General features: G+C 46.3%; 1 protein-coding gene across 2 annotated transcripts in view; it reads right to left on the bottom strand.

The window, feature by feature from the left end:
- znf704 (zinc finger protein 704) overlaps positions 1–19,728 on the bottom strand; it is a 266,441-nt gene extending 246,713 nt beyond the window's left edge. For both annotated transcript variants that reach the window (XR_005943277.1, XM_041189185.1), the window contains exon 1: positions 19,362–19,728. Coding sequence is in view for 1 of the 2 variants with exons in the window: in XM_041189185.1 (XP_041045119.1) it covers positions 19,362–19,622 (261 nt within the window). In the remaining variant the exon portion in view is untranslated. The remainder of the gene's footprint in view (positions 1–19,361) is intronic.
- Positions 19,729–20,416: the final 688 nt, after the last annotated feature.

The following is a 20,416-nucleotide window of genomic DNA, read 5'->3' as shown; positions in this document are numbered from 1 at the left end:
TGCAGAACTCCACTAGTCACCGGCCGCCATCCTGAGAAGGACCCCTTATCTCCACTCTCTGCCTCCTGCCAGACAGCCAATCTTCTATCCATGCTAGTACCTTGCCTCTAACACCATGGACTCTTATCTTACTGAGCAGCCTCCTGTGCGGCACCTTGTCAAAGGCCCTCTTGAAGTCCAAGCAGATAACATCCATTGGCTCTCCTTTGTTTAACCTACTCATTACCTCCTCAAATAATTCTAACAGATTTGTCAGGCATGGCCTCCCCTTGATGAAACCATGCTGACTTTGCCCGATTTTACCATGCACTTCAAAGTATTCTGAAATCTCATCATTAATAATGGACTCTAAAATCTTACCAACGACCGAGGTCAGGCTAATCGGCCTGTAATTTCCCGTCTTTTGCCTCACTCCCTTCTTAAACAGGGGGGGTTACATTAGCGATTTTCCAGTCCTCTGGGCCCCTCCCTGACTCGAGTGATTCCTGAAAGATCACCAATAACGCTTCCACTATCTCTTCAGCTATCTCTGGGGCGTAATCCATCTGGTCCGGGTGATTTATCCACCTTCAGACCTTTCAGTTTTCCTAGCACCTTCTCCTTGGTAATGGCCACCATACTCACCTCTGCCCCCTGACTCTCTTGAACTTTGGGGATGTCACTCGTGTCTTCCACTGTGACGACTGACGCAAAGTACTTATTCAGTTCCTCTGCCATTTCTTTGTTCCCCACTACTACTTCTCCAGTGTCATTTTCCAGCGGCCCCATGTCCTCTTTTGCCTCTCTCTTACCCTTTATATATCTAAAAAAACTCTTGCAATCTTCTTTTATATTACTGGCTAGTTTACCCTCATATTTAATCTTCTCCCTCCTTATTTCTTTTTTAGTTGTCCTCTGTTGGTCTTTGTAAGCTTCCCAATCCCCTGGTTTCCCACTGCTCTTCGCGGATTATGTTCTCGGCTGCAGAGAACATATCTTTCCCCTAATTATACGGTCCCCAACTACAACTATATTCCTTTTTACTCCCCCCACTTGAATGGCTCCCTGCACCATGGCGCTGTGGTCAGTTCACTCATCCTCCCTAAAGTCCCTGCTCTTGTCTGTACAAGCTGCAAGAACCTCAAACCAGCTGGACAGTTGCAGGGCTGAGGCTCCTCCATTGTTACCTTCTGGATTTGCATACTTGCTTCACTCACAGTCACACCCTCCTGTCCCCCACCACGGACCAAATACAAAGTATCTAGTCTAAGGGGTGTGGCTGCCTCTTAGAACATAGTGTCCAGGTAACTTTCCCTCTTCTTGATGCATTGCAATGTCTGCAGCTCAGCCTCCAGCCCATGAACTCGAGCTGAAGTTCTTTGAGCCGCAGACACTTACTGCAGATGTGTTTGCCATGGATCACACTGCTGTCCATCAGTGCCCACATGCTACAGCTGCAACACATCTACTGCCCTGTCACCTTTCTTGTGTTTTATTCAACTAATTATGTTTCAGGTTTAGAAATATTACTACACTTTTATCTGTGGTTATGTCAAGTAGTTTAACAAGTTAAGCTATAAATTTACTGCAATACTTACATCTCCCCAATACCGGTTTAAACTATACCCTGTTTAGAGGGATAAAATCTTAAAACTCACCAAGCATTCACCTACCTATGCACTTAATTACTTTTGAACACTCAACAGCTACTGGAGGCTGAAAGAAAGGTATGAAAAGCAGCATCTCCTTCCCCCTCTGCACTGAATTCAAACTGTATCTTGAATAAGTTTATGGATTTCCCCCCACTACCATAAAAAGATCATTCCAAATTTTGAAGCTATATGATGAATTTCTTCCTGATGACTACCCTAAATTGTTTATTTTACCAGCTTCAGTCTGTGCCCCTCATTCTTGTATCTTGACTTAGCTTGAAAAAACGCTCAGGATTTGCCTGATCTTGCACATTCCCTCACAGGCACCTCCTGCCAAGGCTGACAGAGCCCCACATTTTCCCTGTCGATCAATTAATCAATGCCAGGGATCAGTCTCCTACTCGGTTGATATTGATGACCAAAACTGAGCACAATACACAATCCAACTGATGTACGGTACAGTTTTAGTCTTAGATCTTCCTTCACAATGTAATTCAACATTTTATTTGCTTTGTTTATTGCTACTTGAAAGTGATTTGACATGAGGTGCCAACACTTCTATCAAAGCCAGATTCTTTGCAACTTCACTTAAGATATTTCTATATTGTCTATGCTGTATATATGGCATCAGTTTTGCCTTCTAAAGTACAGCAATTGTCTGTATTAAACTTCAGCTGCATTAAACTTTCAACATTCTATCCATTTGCTGATTGTATCTAACTCCATCTGTAGTTCCCAACTGCACCCTTCAGTGTAACTGATCTGCCCTACAACAAACTTATCATCTGCAGATAGCAGTCTGGCTGTAAGGACCTGGTAGCAGTGTCGGAAGAAGTTTAATGACCTCAAACTGGTGAATGCATTTTCACATGGTATCTCCTACTCACTACCACAATCCTCTCCTATTGTTCAATATAGCACATCCCCATCTCACACCCAGCAGCACTCCCTAGGCTCAGGACTGAAGCCTAACATTCACACACTCTATCTAACACCTTCCAATGATGCCAGCCTGATACCCACTTCTCACTGCCTCCACATACCTCAAGCTATTTAGCTATGGCAGGCACACCAAACACAGTGCTACACACTCACCGACATTCTGCTCTCTCTCTCTCTCTCACTGTTACAGGACAAGGTGGCACAAAATAGATGGAAGCAGCAGAGAACCTGCAGGGACCAGGCATGCTTTCATCTTCTGAACCCAACCTTGCAGGTGGTTCTCCACACCTCGGGGCTGTCTGTGACACGACCCAGAGGATCTGAGAGATCAGGATGATGGCATGTTCCTGCCTCACTCCCCTTCCCAAGTGCCACCTCATCCTCACCCTGCCATCAGGCATGAAGTACAAGCTACAGGTGATGTGACCATGGGCCTCTTACTTTACACCTAGCTCCTTAACTCCAACACCCCTCTTCTAATTTTATGCTTTCAGATACCCAGGAGAGAGAGCTGCACCACTCAGACGTCACTCGATCTGACACTACCAGACACCAGCTCAGACACCGGCACTGCTTGAACCTTACAGCTGGAATCAGCATGTGGTGGTGAATCAGTGGGCACGAGGTGGCTGCAGTCAGGACAGGGGGAGAGGATAAAAACAGAACATTCTGGAAATATTTAGCCGGTCAGGCAGCAACTCTGGAAAGAAAAACAGAGGTTAGGGGCAGAATTTTCATCGTCCCCGACACCGGTACCAATGGCGGACCCAGAGGCGCGCGGTACGTTTGCTCGCGGTGGAAGAGGCTGGCTGTGATTACACGGTGGCCAGCAGATAAAGGCAGTGGAAGCGCAGGGCCCAGCCAGCTCTGCGTTGGGAGACAGTAAGTGTCCGGGTGCCATTTTTAAGCTGCGCCCGAACATGCCTGCAGTGCCTACAAGGCTGCAGCTTCGGTGTTGCAGAGGCAGATGGGAATCCAGCTCCTGAACACAGCTCCAGACTCGGCCTTCCTCTCTGTCACTGAATCCCAGGATCATCGGCCAGAACTCCTGCATCATCAGTGTTTGCCCTGATCTGCCTCGAGAAGGAAAAGTCCATCTGACACGTGACTCAGGCCCGACAGTTCAGCGATGCCTCCCTACAGGTTCTCCTCAAGAATATCCAAGGATGGCAAGAGGTGCTCTTTCTCACCAATGGTATTAGGAGAACCTCCTACCTGATCAGGGATGCCTGGACGAAGATTACAGCAGGGGTTAGCAACCATGGAGTCCGAGGCCCACCTGGATCCAATGTAAAAAGTCAATGATCTCCTCCTTGGCACCAGGGTGAGTAGAAAGGTGACATTAGAGCAATGTACTTGTTGCCCTCATGAAAGCCAATGTGTCCCAGTGAGGGGAGGGAGCAGGCAGGTGGGTGGATGATGTGTAAGGCACAGCAGCAGGCACATCATGAGGCCTGGATGCATGTCGGTGTGAAGTTGCAGGCATCATAGTACAAGTGCCATGATAGTGGGAGTGTGATCAGATTACCTGGGGACTCATTATCTGTCAGAGGGACGCGTGCCGATAAGAGGGTTACTTGTCCATTCTCCCCTTCTGTCTTCAGGAGAAAATGGCACATTACGGCAGAGAACGGGCCAAGGCAGGTGGAGGAGTGCCCGACATTACGACACTCAAACCTGCAGAGGTAGTGGTAATGGAACTGGATGGAGAACAGGGTGGCCAGTCAATCACAAACAGTGAAGCTGGAGTGCACAGAGAAGAGAGCGAGGGGGCCTCAAGTTTGATGTCGACCACTGGGCAGAAGGGAGATGCATGTCACAGAGGGATGAGAAAAGGAATTGTGAATAACGTGAACTTAAATCTCTGTGTTCTCCAATGTAGGTCTTCACATGCCAGAGGGACAGCCTGCTCCAAGGTCCATGACCCTTCAGTCCACCTCTGAGCAGGAAGGCATCGAAGCCTCAGAGGGTGCACCCTCACATCTTTCCCCCACACCCTCCACCAGTATAGATACAGTCACCTCAGCATTGCGGTTACTATCGGGGTCACAACCTGGTGAGCACATCACAGACACATCAGAATAACTGATAGAGGTTGTGACAGCCAAGGGCCTAGAATGTCAGAGGACTGTTGGAGCCCAGACACATGCTGAGCCCCAGGCTGATGACGGGCCTCTGGTCACAGCCAAATGAAACCTACTGGAGATGCAGCGACAGACAACGTACATCTGGCAGAGCTGCCAGAGGCATTGTGTAGACATGAACATACAATGGACAAGTCTATCCAGGCAATGAGTTCTGCCATAACTCAGGTGGGCGAGAGCTCGGCTTCCTCCATAGAGAGGCTGGCGACCACTGTGGAGAGTCAGGTTCAGCAGACAAATCAACGCCTGATAGATATGCACTCGGGCCTGCACACCGTCACTGTGGCCATGGGCTGTATACAGCAGTGACCAGGTAAGAGAGGGATGAGGCATCTGGACATCCGTCCAGGTCCCTTCCTTCTCTGGTAGTCTGGGAGCAGCCACTGTACAATGAGAGGGAGGAGGAATCCCAGTCTGTCTCTTCTGGGGATTCCTCTCAGGGCGCAGAGGGTAAGCAGCCTTGTCTTGCCCGAGCTCACCCTTGAACTCCACTTAACAATCCTCAACCAACCCTGCGATGCTTCTCAGCCTCCTCTCCCCATTCCAACAAAATCTCCGAGTGGTGGCAGGCAGTTCCAACTAGCCCACCTTCCACCTCGAGGACTGCTTCGTCTGCTCACCACCATCTTTAGCCAGCCAGGAAACTGAAGGCCCATGATTCCCATGAGCTGCCAACCTAATTGCAAAGTTGTGGTTTAATGGGCATTCATTACATGCAAAGCGATTAAAATTACTTCCTGCCGCATGCCATCGGTATTACCATCCCACTTCCTCCCAGCAGCAAGGATAATTAGGCACTTTCCTTCTTGACATCAAATCGGGTGGGGTGTTCAATGCTCTTTCCCACCCCCTCTACACACCCCACACCCATCTTGCCTCATTCCCCGCTCCCTTTGCCAGCAATAAACTCCTTTCAACATTTCAGGCCCATGAGTTATACGAGGTCACGCACAAGTTCTGCTACACAGGACTCAGATGAAGACTGACATATAGGCATACAGGAGAACCCTAACAAGGATGCACACTGGGGTGCTTGGTGCATAGGCAGGCCAGACCATCCTCCCATCACAATGGAGAAGTCGGTCTCAACACATTCCGGTAGGGATATCTCTGAGAAGTCATTAGCTTTAGGTCTTACATTCACCGAACAACAACTCACCTGACAGGGCAGGTGGGGCTTCTGCTAAATTTAATTCAGGCTTGATTTAAATATATTAATGAAGTGTCCTGCCTCTCCATGATGAGATACTCGCAAGCTGTGAAAATGGAAATGAAATGTGCACACAGAGTGGTTTGGGCTGTCTTCCCCATTTCTTTCAAATTTTAACCTCCCCCCCACCTCCCCACCGCACCCAACCCAAACCCCCTCTCCATCCCCAAACATACACTGATGGCCAAAAAATTTGAAATAATTTTCACTAAAATCACCTTAATAAAATTTAGTTATCTGCAAGGAATATACTGTCCATCAGAATTTCTATTCTTTTGTTTCCTGTTTATAAAAGAATGAATATTGGTTCACTTATTAGCATGTGTTAATGCACCAATTGCAGTCCAGGAAAAAAGGCATTCCTTTCTAAGTAATAAATAAATAAATGTGTTGGATAGGAGCCACGCGTATGTTGCTATAGTTGGCACAGCCTGTCCATACAAGGGACAGCTGCTTAGCAAGGCAGCAGGTGGCTCACCTAATTTTATTTTCTCTTCAACTGAGGAGTTCTTTTAAAAATGTCATTTTAGTTTAGAAGAACTTTAATAGTAGAGTTGTAATGTTAGCAACACCATGTTGATCTATAGCTTAAGTGTGTGTGGGTAGTACGTAGGTAGAAACATAGGAACAGGAATAGGCCAATTAACCTCTCAAGCCTGCCTGACCATCCAATGAGATCAGAGCTGACCTGCAACCCAACTCTGTACCCGCCTTAGCCAAAGGTATCAAGGAATATGGGGCAAACAAAAATCTATCAATCTCAGTTTTAAAATTATTAACCGATCTGGTATCAGTTGTCATTTGTGCAAGAGAATTCTAAACTTCTACACTGATGAAGTGACTCCTAATCTTACTTTTGAAAGGTCTGGCTCTCATCTAAATTACCATCCATCATAGTATAAAAATAAATTAATTACATCTCTTATGTGAGCACAAATGGCACATTGTTACCGTCAAAAGCAGCCTGCTGGAAATCCACCATGGTGAGTCATTTTACTGGAAAGGCATTACACAGCTAACTAACAAATCCAGCTCATGATGCTGGTCCACGATCAGCCAACGTCCTGCCCTTCTGCATTCTAATATTCTTACTCCAATGCAATCTCAAAGCTCTATGCTACCAAGTGGCTGTAGTGATTCACTCATGTCCCTCAGCAGACTCCATGTGCCTGTACCTCAGGTCATATCCCATTAGAGAATGGTTGAGCAGGGAGTTATAGAAGTAAGGCAAAGAAGACAAAGACCTTTTCAAAATCCTTAGAAGTGTACTTATGTTTGTAGGAGTAGCCTGTCAGCAAGTTAGTATTCGCAATCCTGTAAAATGCTGATGAGTATCCTTTTGTGGCCAAATAAAATGATTGCAGCTAGTCAAAATGTGCAAAATCAAGTGGTGTATGAAATTTTCACAAGTCTATCTGGGTGGGGGGAGCTGGTGGGTGGCTTTAACAACAACTTTCAACAGCTATAGTGTTAACAAAAGCTATGAAACTATCTAACATAGCTGTTGATTTTAAATAATGTCCTCAGTCCTGATCGTAAAGAGTTCAAAAAGGGTCCTTGTATTTTGTAATAAAAACAAAATACTGTGGTGCTATAAACCTGAAAATAAAAATGAAATGAGTCATATTCGACTCGAAACGCTAACCCTATTTCTCTCTCCACAGATGCTGCTAGGTCTCCTTTATGTTTTTATTCATTTTATTGCGCAGTAAACAGTGCTTTGAAAATTGTACTACTGAAAGGACAGCGCGGTGTGCTTGTACTTAACAACCTAATCAGATACTGCAAAATGGGTGGGCTGCTTGCAAGTCAACAATACAGGCACTGTAGAAAACGCACATCTTTTAAATGCTCTGTATGCTTGTTATTATACAAGATTATAGCATCAATCTTCTAATCAGAGATTAAACTTTTCTGGATAATTCCAGGATTTTTAAAAAATTAATTTAATTATTTCTTTCTGCAAAATGTCTTCCTCAGCTGAGAGGACAGGGTGAAGGTTCTAGACATAAAATTAAAACAAACATGGAGAAAAAATAGCAAGAGCAAAAACATTATGAGACAAAGAATTTTTTTTGAATCATTCATAAGATCTGGGCACGCTGACCTGGCCTAGACATTGTCCAGGTCTTGCTGCATTTGGACATGGACTGCTTCAGTATCTGGGGAGTCGCGAATGATGCCGATCATTACGTAATCATCAGCAAACATCTACGCTTCTGACCTTATCACAGAAAGAAGGTCTTGATGAAGCAGCTGAAGATGGTCGGGCCTAGGACACTACGCTGAGGAACTCCTGCAGTCATGTCCTGGGACTGAGATGATTAACCTCCAACAACTACAACCATCTTCCTTTGTGCTAGGTATGATTCCAACCAGCAGAGAGTTTTCCCCTCGATTCCAACTGACTCCAGCTTTGCTAGGACTCTTTGATGCCACATTCGGTAAAATGAAGCCTTGATGTCAAAGACAGTCACTCTCACCTCACCTTGGGAGTTCAGCTCTTTTGTCCTTGTCTGAACCAAGGCAGTCATGAGGTCAGGAGCTGAGTAGCCCTGGCGGAACCCAAACTGAGCATCAGTGAGCAGGCTGTTTCTGAGTAAGTGCCGTTTGATAGCACTGTCGATGAACCATTCCATCACTTTGCTGATGATTGAGAGTAGACTGATGGGGCAGTAATTGGCCAGGTTGGATTTCTCTTGCTTTTTATGGACAGGGCATGCCTGGGCAATTTTCTACATTGCAGGGTAGATACCAGTGTTGTAGCTGGACTGGAACAGCTTGGCCAAGGGCGCAGCTAGTTCTGGAGCGCAAGCTTTCGGTACTGTTGCTGGAATGTTGTCAGGACCCATAGCCTTTGCAATATCCTGTGCCTTCAGCTGTTTCTTCATGTCATGTGAGGTGAATCAAATTGGCTGAAGACTGGCATCTACGATGCCGGGGAACTCGGGAGGAAGCTGAGATGGATCATCCACTCTGCACTTCAGGCTAAAGGTTGTTGCAAATGCTTCAGCCTTGCCTTTTGTACTGATGTGCTGGGCTCCCCCATCATTGAGGATGGGGATATTTGTGGAATCTCCTCCTCCGGTGAGTTGTTTAATTGTCCTCCACCATTTGCGACTGGATGTGGCAGAACTATAGAGCCTAGATCTGATCTGTTGGTTTTGGGATCACTTAGCTCAGTCTATCGCATGCTGTTTTGACATGCAAGTAGTCCTGTGTTATAGCTTCACCAGGTTGACACCTCATTTTTAGGTATGCCTAGTGCTGCTCCTGCCATATCCTCCTGCACTCTTCATTGAACCAGGGTTGATCCCCCAGTTTGATAACAATGGTAGGGTGGAAGGTATGCTGGGCCATGAGGTTACAGATTGTGGTTGAGTGCAATTCTGCTGCTGATGGCCCATACACCTCATGGATGTCCAGTTTTGAGTTGCTAGATCTGTTTGAAATTTATCCCATTTAGCACAATACTAGTGCCATGGAGAGTATCCTCAATGTGAAGGCAGGACTTCATCTCCACAAGGTCTGTGCGGTGGTCACTCCTACCGAAACTGTCATGGACAGATGCATCTGCAACAGGTAGATTGGTGAGGATGAGGTCAAGTAGGCTTTTGCCTCTGATTGGTTCCCTCACCACCTGCCGCAGACTCAGTCTAGCAGCTATGTCATTTAGGACTCGGCCAGCCCGATCAGTAGTGATGTGACTGAGCCACTCTTGGTGATGGACATTGAAGTCCCCGACCCAGAGTACATTCTGTGCCCTAGCCACTCGGAGTTCTTCCTCCGAGTGGTGTTCAAAACGGATAAATATGGATTCATCAGCTGAGGGAGAGCGGTTGGTGGTAACCAGCAGGAGGTTTCCTTGCCCGTGTTTGACCTGATGCCATGAGACTTCATGGGGTCTGGAGTCGATGTTGAGGACTCCCAGGGCAACTCCCTCCCGACTATATACCACTGTGCCGCTACCTCTGGCAACTCTGACTTGTTGGTGGGACAGGACATACCCAGGCCTGGCGATGTTGGTGTCTGGGACATTGTCTGTGAAGGTAGGATTCCATAAGTATGACTAAATCAAGTTGTTGCTTGACTAGTCTGTGAGCCAACTCTCCCAGTTCTGGCACTCGCCCCCAGACTTACTAAGGAGGACATTGCAGGGTTGACAGGGCTGGATTTGCCATTGTCATTTCCATTGCCTAGGTCAATGTTGGGTAATCCGTCTGGTTTAATTCCTTTTTGTAGGCTTTTTAGCAGTTTAATACAACTGAGTGGCTTGCTAGGCCATTCCAGAGAGGAGTTAAGAGTCAACCACATTTCTGTGGCTCTGCAGTTACATGTAGGCCAGACCCAGTAAGGACGACAGATTTCCTTCCGACAATGATTTTATAGTCACTATTGCCGAGACTAGGTAACTGAAGCTGTCATGGTGGGATTCAAACCTATGTCCCCATGGCTTAGGCTAGGCCTCTGGATTACTAGTCCGGTGACAATATCACTGCACCACCATCTCCTCTGTGTCACACCTTTATACTGCACTTCCGCCCATGGTGTGTGAAGTTACACTAGTTTACTTCATGTCTTACAGTCACATGCATTTACATTGTTGTTACCACATTATTGCTATTACTACATTATCACAACTAAAATATTATCAATACCCAATCTTCCCCCTTCAAATCCTTGAATTTACTGGTTCAGGGGGTCTGGAAGCCTTATAACCCTTCCATATCTCGTCCACCATTCTGTCAGAGGCATGGTAGGCTCTGTTGGCTCTGGTTCTTGCTGTTGACTTGGAGGTCGGGCTAGCATTTGGGTATCTTCCTCAATAGTCCTCCACTGTGTGATCAGAGCAGCCAGCCCAGGGAGAGGGCAGAGATTCATCCTGTTCCGTCTGACCATGCCCTCTGCTGTGTCAATCTGGTAGGACCAGGGTTGGTCCTTGTTCCATCTGGTCTCCCAAGGTGCGGGGTCCAGACTTTGTCAATCTACTTCAGCTGTGGCAAATGTCTGGTGTGGTGCCTTCTGCTGTTGGCAGAAGCTTGATTCTGTCTGTACAACTGCTCCTTTCTTTGGATGTCCAGGTAGTCCTTGGTTACCAACCCTGGCATTAGTGTTTTCAGCAGGAGTTGCCTGCCCCTCAGGAGCTCAGATGGAGACAGACCACATTGTAAAAGAGTAGGCCTGTAAGTGAGCAGAGTGGTGGGAAAGTCCTAATTCTTCAAAAGCCCTTTCACCATGCGGGTCCCTCGTTCCACTTCCCCATTTGACTGCAGGTATCTTGAGGAGCTGGTGCAGTGGCAGAAGCTGGCTGTGACTGTGAAGCATTCAGAGGAGAATCATGAGCTGTTATTGGACATGATCGCATCTGGGATGCCGTGGTTCATAAGCATCTCTTTCAACACTCTGATGACTGTCTCTGTGGTACTCAGATAAAGTTGTTTTACCTCCACCCATCTGGAGAAGTAGCCCACCACTATCAGGAAGGATCTGCCATTGTAGACAAACAGGTCTATGCCCTGCCTCTCCCAAGACATGTTGAGGAATGGCATGATAATGAGGGGCTCCCTTTGGTCCTGCCGGTGCAACACAAAACCATGGCAATTTGGATTGGTCTCTTCTATCACTTTGGAGATGCCCAGCCGCCAGAGGGCAGATTGGGCCTGTGACCCACACTTAGCGATGCCCAGGTGGCCCTGGTGTACTTTCTGAAGGGCATCTCAACCGCAGGGAGGCTGGGATGTCACAGCCGTTCATCGTAGACCAGGAGATCACCTATGACTATAAAATGGTTCTGCTGCTTGAACCACTTTTTTGCAGCATCTCTGGTGGGTCTCTGTTGAGGCCATCCTTGTTGGCAGTAGCTACAGATGCAGACACACTCTTCATTGTGGAGTTGTCCTGGCAGATCTGTTGGAGCCTGGTTGTGGTTGCTGGCAGGGGTCTGGTAGTTGCTTGGGAGTAGGCCTCCAGTTCTGCAACGAAGTTGACATCCTGTTCTGTTAGGATGCCCACTGTGGCCCTTGAAAGCTTGTCTGCCACCGTCTGATATTTGCCTTGGACATAGACGTCTCATAGGCAAATCTCATGAGGCATAGACAAAACCTCTGGATCCTCGGAGGCATCTTTATGAGCTCCATCTTGCTCAATAAAGAGACCAGTAGTTGATGGTCTGTCTCAACTGTGACCTTGAGGCCAATGATATAGTCAGGAAATTTCTCACATGCCCATGTGACCACAAGAACTTCCTTTTCTATGACGGGATATCTTGTCTCCATATCTGACAGCTCTCTGGACGCGCAGTGCACTGGTCAAAAACTTCCATTCAGTTGCTCCTGAAAGAGGACTGCCCCAAGGGCTGTGTCTGCTCTTATGGTGGTGGATAGGGTTGGGTGATAGTGGGCCAGAATGTCAGTGGAGAGCGGCATCTCCTTGATGCGAGTGAATGCTTGTTCTTGCTGTGAATCCCAGCACCACGCTTGGTCTTTCCTGAGCAGGAGCCTCAAAAGGTTCTGTGAGCTGTGCCAAGTTAGGTAAGAACTTTGCCAGCTGGTTCACCAGCCCCAGGAGATACTGGAGCTCAGGGGCGGAGGAATGGGTGGGGAAGTCAGCGATTGCCTTGGCTTTTCGTGGGCCAGCTGTGCTGCCTCTGTTGCTGATGATATAGTTCAGGAACCGAATGGAGGCCTTTGTAAATTCACATTTGGCGTTCAGCGTCAGTCTTGCCTCCTGCGGTTGCTCCAAGGCTGCCATGAGCCTTTTGCCATTCTCTTCCACATTGCCCGTGAACTAAGACAACGTCCATGTGGCAAATGATCCCCTGAAGTCCTTGCAAGATGTCTGACATTGTGTGTTGGAATATCTCTGGCACTGACGAGATCCCAAAGGGCAGATGGCTGAAGCAAATACTGCCAAAGGGGCTAATAAATGTGGTTAGGGGGCAAGAGTACTTATCGAGGGGGGGTTGCCAGAATGCACTGTTTGTGTTTAGTTTCAAAAACACCGTGCTCTTTGAGCATTTAGTCAGGCTCTCGTCCACTGAGGACATGGGATGAACCTCTCTAGCCACAGCCTTGTTAAGCTGTGTCAGACTGACACAGATGCAGAAAACTGGCATCATCCCGGAGCATCAAGCTGTAGGTTGTGCTCATCACCTCGTCCAGCTGCTGCCGTACTTTCTTCACGAGAGGGTGGGAGACTTTTGGTGGAGTGAAAATGCATTCTGGTTTATCATCATTCTTTACCATAATCCTGCATCTATTTTTCAGATAGTCCAGTCCTGTAAAGAGCTTCGGAGACTCACATCTGTATTTGGAATCAGGCCCTTGTCAGTTAACCTCATCAATCCTTTGCAGGAGGTTCAGTTCTAAACAGGCACTGTGGCTTAATAAAGAGTAGTCCTGGTTGTGGACGACAGAAGGGGTTAGTTGGATCATTTTGTCTTTACACCTCAGAGTTGCCTGCAGAGTGCCCTTGACTGGAAGTCAGATTCCTCCTGCTCCATAAAGTGGAGTCAAAGCCAGAGGTCTTTCAGCCATGGTTCCTTGTCTGACTGGGCTGTCATGCTGGTGCCTGAATCTAATTTAAAATTTGTTAGATGACTATTTGCAAGCATGTCAGCATTCAAAAATGCAGATATACAATTCTTGACCTCAACCAAGAAGCATTGCTGTATTCTTCTGGATTATCGCTCTCAACCTCGTGGATGATTTTTGGGCTGTGCATTTCTGGGTTTTTGACTTGCACAGTTTGCCAAAGTGACCCTTCTTGTTAAAGCAAAGGCATTGGCTGTACTCGCAGGACACTGATCTATCCTATGAGGGCGTTCACACCACTTCACTGACAAGATCGCTCTGCTGGTGGGTTCAGGAATTGCTTTCCCTGACTTGGATTGTCCCTGTGTCTTTGTGACCTGATAAGCTGGGCAGGGGGTTGGCTTCTGTTCTCGGTTTTATTCTCTCCCCTTAAGATTGTCCTGTGTAGCTCGCATAGATCAGGCAATCTAGCTATGCGATTGCCTTGTCTGGGGTTAGATCACCTTTAGTTTGTAGGTCTACAGACATTTTGTTGAAGCCTGGAGTAATACTGTCACTTAAAAATCTTTTCCTCCAAAGGCCCCATTTTGTGACTAGCCTGGGCCTTGGGTTAGTCCAAACTGAGTTGGAAGGTGTTGAATTGTGATCCGTGTTAAAGATTTTTCAAGTGTGGGTAACAGCTTTAAGAGCTTACAGGCTTTCGAGATGGCGTCGCCGTTCACTGCGATACAAAGGATTTCCCGCTCCTGCTGGTTTCGGCAGGCTCCAAAAAATGGTGATGACGCATTTCCTGACAGAAATATTTTAACAATAGCGGTCTGGGTCGGCTGTCTGCCAATTTCTTTTGTTCAGCGGTTTGCTTTTCCAAGTAACGAGGCATTGAAATTTAAACGTAAGCTCACTGTTTTCCAAGTTGGACGATCACAATGTGCCGTATAGATTTTTTTTTCTCTTTATCAACTCGGGGGCCACATGTTGAGGCTCTGAGTTGGGGATCGCCTTTTAGCAATGTGTTTCAGCAATGGGTTTCATTCAAATGGCGCTTCTGGCACTGGATTCGTGAAAGGGTTCTCGGGACCAGCTGCAGCCTGGAAATTTAAAATATGTAGTTCACCCTTGCAGATTCTGCGTTCGGAAGCTGAATTCCAAGGGGAGGTTCCATGGAGTCTTCTACTGCAGTCAAAAACTCTGCCTTCAGCTTCCAAGCCTTTTTCTCAGGGTCTTCAGCTTCTGTTAGCAGCTTCTTTCAGGTCAGGATTTCCATTGAAGTTTTTGCTTTTGCTTAGTGTTTCAGCATTTTAATGAAGTTGAGGGTTTTTGATCCTGAGCTGCCATCACATTGGGACAGTGTTGGTTATAGAACGGTGTCTCTTAAATAAGTCTTTGTAGTCTTCAGTAGGTTAACAGCAAATCTTTATTAACTACTTGTAACTATATACATCAAAGGGTAAAGGCAAGGAGCTATCTTCATGTCTAGGCCTTTACACATCTCTGACAACACCACATTGAACCTAGGTCTGGGTCATGTGCCTTCTTACATCACTCTGTAAGTGGTACTGTACTCAGTCTCACATTAACCCTGTATGTGCCAGACCCTTATACAACAGTGGTGAGCCACCTTGTTGAACAGTTGCAGTCTGTGTGGTATAGATATACCCACTGTGCCCATAGAGAGGGAGTGAATTCCAGGATTTTGATTCACTGATGATAAAAGAACAGTGTTATATTGCCAAGTTAGGATGGTGTGTAACTTGGAGGGGAACTCAGGAGTTAGTGGTGTTTTCAATCTATTACTACTCTTGTTCCTCTAGATGACAGTGGTCAGAAGTTTAGGTGGTGCTGTCAAAAAAGCCTTGGTGAGTTGCTACAGTGTATTTTGTGGATGGTAGACACTGTGCTATGGTGCAGTGTGAGTGCGACTCAGGGTGGTGGATGGACTGCTTTGTCCTGGATGGTATCAAGGTTCACGCGTGTTGTTGGAGCCGCACCCCTTCAGGCAAGTGAAGAGTATTCCATCACACTCCTGACTCTCACCTTGTGGGCAGGCTTTGGGAATCAGGAAGTGAGTTATTTGCAACAGAATATTCAGCATCTGACCTGCTCCTGTAGCCACAGTATTTATGTGGCTGATCCAGCTAAGTTTCTGGTCAACGGTGGCCCCAGGATGTGGAAGGTGGTGGATTTGACAAGGATAATGCATTGAATGTGAAGGGGGGATGGTTCAATTCTGTCCTATTGGAGATGTTCATTGTGTGGTACAAATGTCACTTGCCACCATCAGCCCACATCTGAATGTTGTCAGGTCTTGCAGCATGCCAGCATGAACTGATTCAGTATCTGAGGAGTTGTGAATGGTGCTGAACACAGTGCAATCGGCAGCAAACATTCCCACTTCTGCATCGATGAAGCAGCTGAAAGTGATTCATTCTAGGACATTACCCTGAGGAATATTTGCAGCAATGTCTTGGAACTGACATGATTGGCCAGCAACCAAACCCTCTTTCTTTGAGCTATGACTCCAATCAATGGATAGCTTTCCCCAATTCCAATTGACTTCAGTTTTGCTAGGGCTACTTGATGCCACACTCGGTCAAATGCTACCTTAATGGACAATCATGTTCACCTCCCCTTCAGAATTGTGCTCTTTTGTCCATGTTTGAGCCACAGCTGTAATGAACCCTGCAGCCGAGTGATGCTGGTGGATCACAAACTGAGCACCAGTGAGCAGGTTACTGCTGAGTAAGTGCCACTTGAGTGCACTGTCAAGGACATCTTCCATTACTTTGCTGATGATCGAGACTGAAAGACTGATGGGATGATAATTGACTGAATTGGATCTGTCCTTTTTTTCTTCTGGACAGAACGTAACTGAGTTTTTTTGCACTTTGTCAGGTAGATGCCAGTGTTGTAGCTGTATGTGTTTTTCGGTCCATTGTGGAGTTTTACTTGGAGCTGGTGTACTTGGTCACTGCCTTTGTCTCTTCCGACACAGTGTGCTTGGCCAGTTCCCCGGGCAGCAGCGGGCGCATGGCAGTCTGGATCTCCCGGGAGCCAATGGTGCTGCGCTTGTTGTGATGGGCCAGGCAGGAAGTCTCACCTGCGACTGCCTCGAAAATATTGTTCACAAACAAGATCATGATGGTCATGGCCTTGGAGGAGATGCCAGTGTCGGGGTGAACCTGCTTCATCACTTTGTAGATGCAGATGGAGCAACTCTCCTTCCTCAACCTTCGCCACTTCTTGCCGCCCTTTACTGAGTTTCTTTAAAGCTTTCTTGCCTCCCTTCTTGGGAGCTAGTTTCTTCTGGAACAGCTTGGTGAGAGGCACAGCTAGTTCTGGAGCATAAGTTTTCAGTACTATTGCCAGGATGATGTCGGGGCACTTAGCCTTTTCTGTATCCATTGAACTCAGCCATTTCCCAATATAATGTGGAGGGAATTGAATTGGCTGTAGGCTGGCTTCAGTAATACTGGGGATTTCAGAAGGTCAAGGTGGACCATCCACTCAGCACATCTGACTAAAGATGGTTGCAAACAATTCAGCCTTGACTTTTGCACTGATGTGCTGGGCTCCCCCATTAATGAGGATTCATGGAGCCTCCTCTTCTGGTTCTTTGTTTAATTAGCCACCACCATTCATAATTTTGTGGCAGGACTTCATCTGATCTGTTGGTTGTGGGTTTGCTTAGCTCTATCTATAACATGCAGTTTCCACTGTTTAGCATGCATGTAGTCCTGTGTTATAACTTCACCATGTTGGTACCTCATTGTTAGTTACAGGCACATCTGGTGCTGCTCCTGGCATGCCCTTTTTTACATTCCTCATTGAATCAGGGTTGGTCCCTTGGCTTGATGGGAATGCTAGAGTGAGTGATATGTTGGGCCATGGGGTTACAAATTGAGATGGATTACAATTCTGCTGCAGCTGATAGCTCATAACACCCCATGTATACCCAGTGTTGAGTTATTAAATCTATTATGAATCTATCCCATTTAGCACAGTGGTATGCCACATGATGGAGCATGTCCTCAGTGTGAAGACAGGATTTCAACTCCACAAGAACAGTAGTGGTCACACCTACCAATACTGTCATTGACAGATGTACCTGCGACAAGTAGACTGGTGAGAACGAGGTCAAGTACATTTCCCCTTGTGTTGGTTCTCTTGCCACCTGCCACAGGCCTAATCAATTAGCTATGTCCTTCAGGACTCAGCCAGCTTGGTCAGCATTGATGCTATCAAGCCACTCTTGGGGACGGACGCCAAACTCTCCCATTCTGCGTCCTTGCTAACCTCAAGATGAAAGCTATGATTCTGAATATGTCAAGCTGTTAGTGTGGACAGCTTTCCTTATTTTGGCACGAGTCCCCAGCTATATGTGGGTGTTGTAGTAGGAGTTAATTCATTGGAGGGCTGAACTTTAATGGCCTCAGTTAATCCTTAATGTTTACATTTAACATTAATTATATTCAGGAATTAAGATTCTGGTCTCAGGATACAAACCAAACAACATACAATATTCTTAAATACCAGTAATAAACTACCATTACAATAATGGTGTCAAGTTTCACTAAACAGGAAACAGGAAAGGTACATTAACTATGTTTCTCAAAAGTCCCCTGTGTTCCCAGTGACCCCAAGGGTAATTTTCATAAGACATCTAGCTTTATGTCAAATGCATCCTTTTACACCAATTCAACTGGAAATACTATCAGCAGTTGCATTAATATTGATCTAAGCTGACACTGTGCAATTACAGTTCTGTATGCGTTATTTTTATATTTTCCTGTGGAAATATTTCCTTTCCATGATTAAACAAATATATTCCTTGATTGTAATAGTGAACATTTTAACCATATAGCTCCAAGGAGCTTAAACTGACAAAGAGGCGGAGTCCAGGGCCATGCCCCTTGTTTGTGCCCAGCCTAAAAGACCAGGAATGCTGGTTATTGCATATTCAATTTATTTTGGTTTTTGAGGCCCTTCCCTTCTCATTCTTCTGGGTTGAGAACATAGTGTTAGAACAAGAAGCATCAGCAATAACACAGCCGCACCTGAGGATGCTTGTCTTTTATTCAATCAAGGGTTGATAAAATGCAGCATTTAATTACAGCCTCAGTAAACAAGCACTCCACACACTGCGTCTGTTCTACAATAACCCCAGGTTGCTAAATATGGGGGTGGGGGGGACATTGCATCTCTGATCACAGGATTTTGGCGCGAATTTTCTGGGATTTCCGATGAGTATTTATTTGTGTTCCCGTTTTCTGTTGTGTGTGGAGTTGGGCTGCTGCACTCTGAAAGCTCTTGGCGGGTGCCCTGTCTCCACTGCACAGAGGACAAAATATTGCCAACCTGGCCCAAACCGTGATCTGTCCACTTTTGCATCTATTTAAGATGCCGACTGCTGTCACATTTTATACCTCGACTGGGACAAAAAAAACCCTTTCATAGAATTTGAACTAATATTTCATTTTAAAAAAGCTGCTGGAAATTACTCTGACTCGTTGTCACTGTTGAGGACAAAAGATAAAACCCAACAGTAGCTTAGGTTGGGATTCGGATCCAGCTATCACTAAATAACACTGAGATCTGTGATGGGGTTAGCGATGTGACCTTTCCAAATGGCTAGCTGGGATTAAAATGAGAATGAATGACCCGCCCCCCTGAGGTCCACAGGAGAACCCTAGGCTCTGGAGCCTCCAAATGTCCCGGGAGGAGTGAGTTTGGGTTGGCTGGACTGGGCTGTAGTCGCTGCATCTTAGCGGATGGCTGGTGCTTGTAGGTGTTGCTGCGAATCTCTGCCTCTTGTCACTGGTGTGAGGGGCAGCATTCAGGATGCACAGGATTGCAAACACAGACACAAGCCAGGCACGTTTCCAATTGACAACCAGTTACACACCTTTTCTCTGCATTTCAGCTGCACTTTGTTGCCGTGGTTGTGGAAGCCGGGTCCCACCACCACAATCTCCTCCTCCGGGTATTCCCTCAGGGTCCCATCTTCCAGCATCACCGTGTAGAAGTTGCACCGCCCCCCGGACTCCTTGCTTTGGCATTTGAGCGCCTGGATCACCCCGGGGATGAGCTGCCCATTCCCGGCCGGACTCGGAGCGCAAACCCGGCTGCCCAAAATCGACCTCTTTGCAGAACGGCGAGCTTGCATCGCGAGCTTTTTCGCCCCCTTTTTGCTTGTTTCTATTTTAAGTATTCAGATGCAAAGATGCAATTGCAAAGTAACTAGAATTAAAATAATATGTGGGGGATGGGGAAATAAAACCAAATCAAGCCGCAAACCGCCCGGCGTTCAGAGCAGAGTTGTTTGTTTTCGTAGCCTTCGCAAAGCTGACATTGCAACTTGCAAAATTAGGAGTGGACTTCTGCAAAAACAGCGGAATGACTGCCCGCACATTACCTTAAAAATACAGAGATTCTTAATAACACCAGAAATTAAAACTATAGATTTACTACCAAATGAACATGCCAGTTAGGAGCGAGTTTATTCCCGAATAATTGTTATATCAAGAACCAAAGTCATCATTTGAATGGAAAATTTAAAACATTAATGCATCATTTGCTTCTCGAATTCATACATTCCTTCCCGCCAAGAAAAATAACTTTTAAATAGACATTTTTCTGTCCCCATATTATTTAAATCCATTTAATGATTACTTGAGCACTTAACAGGTAAAAAAATACTCACAACTGTGCACAGAGACGGCTTAAGCTTGATTCATTTGCAAATTATTAAATGTGATGGATCGGCAATTGGGTTAGTCTTTTATTCTCTTCTGTCATCCTTACGAATAACCTTGTCTGTTCGCCCGATCCGAACTCCGGTTTGAGTGTTTCCACGCTTTCCCTGAGATTTCCTCCCTGTACCGGCAGAATGAATGCTCTCCGCCCCCCTGTGTAAACATGTGCAGCTCCAGGTGGTGCCCCGAACTCATTGGCTGCAGC

The sequence above is a fragment of the Carcharodon carcharias genome, chromosome 6 (assembly GCF_017639515.1).
Source record: "Carcharodon carcharias isolate sCarCar2 chromosome 6, sCarCar2.pri, whole genome shotgun sequence".
NCBI classification, from domain to species: domain Eukaryota; kingdom Metazoa; phylum Chordata; class Chondrichthyes; order Lamniformes; family Lamnidae; genus Carcharodon; species Carcharodon carcharias.
This window is presented reverse-complemented; position numbering and strand designations above follow the sequence as displayed.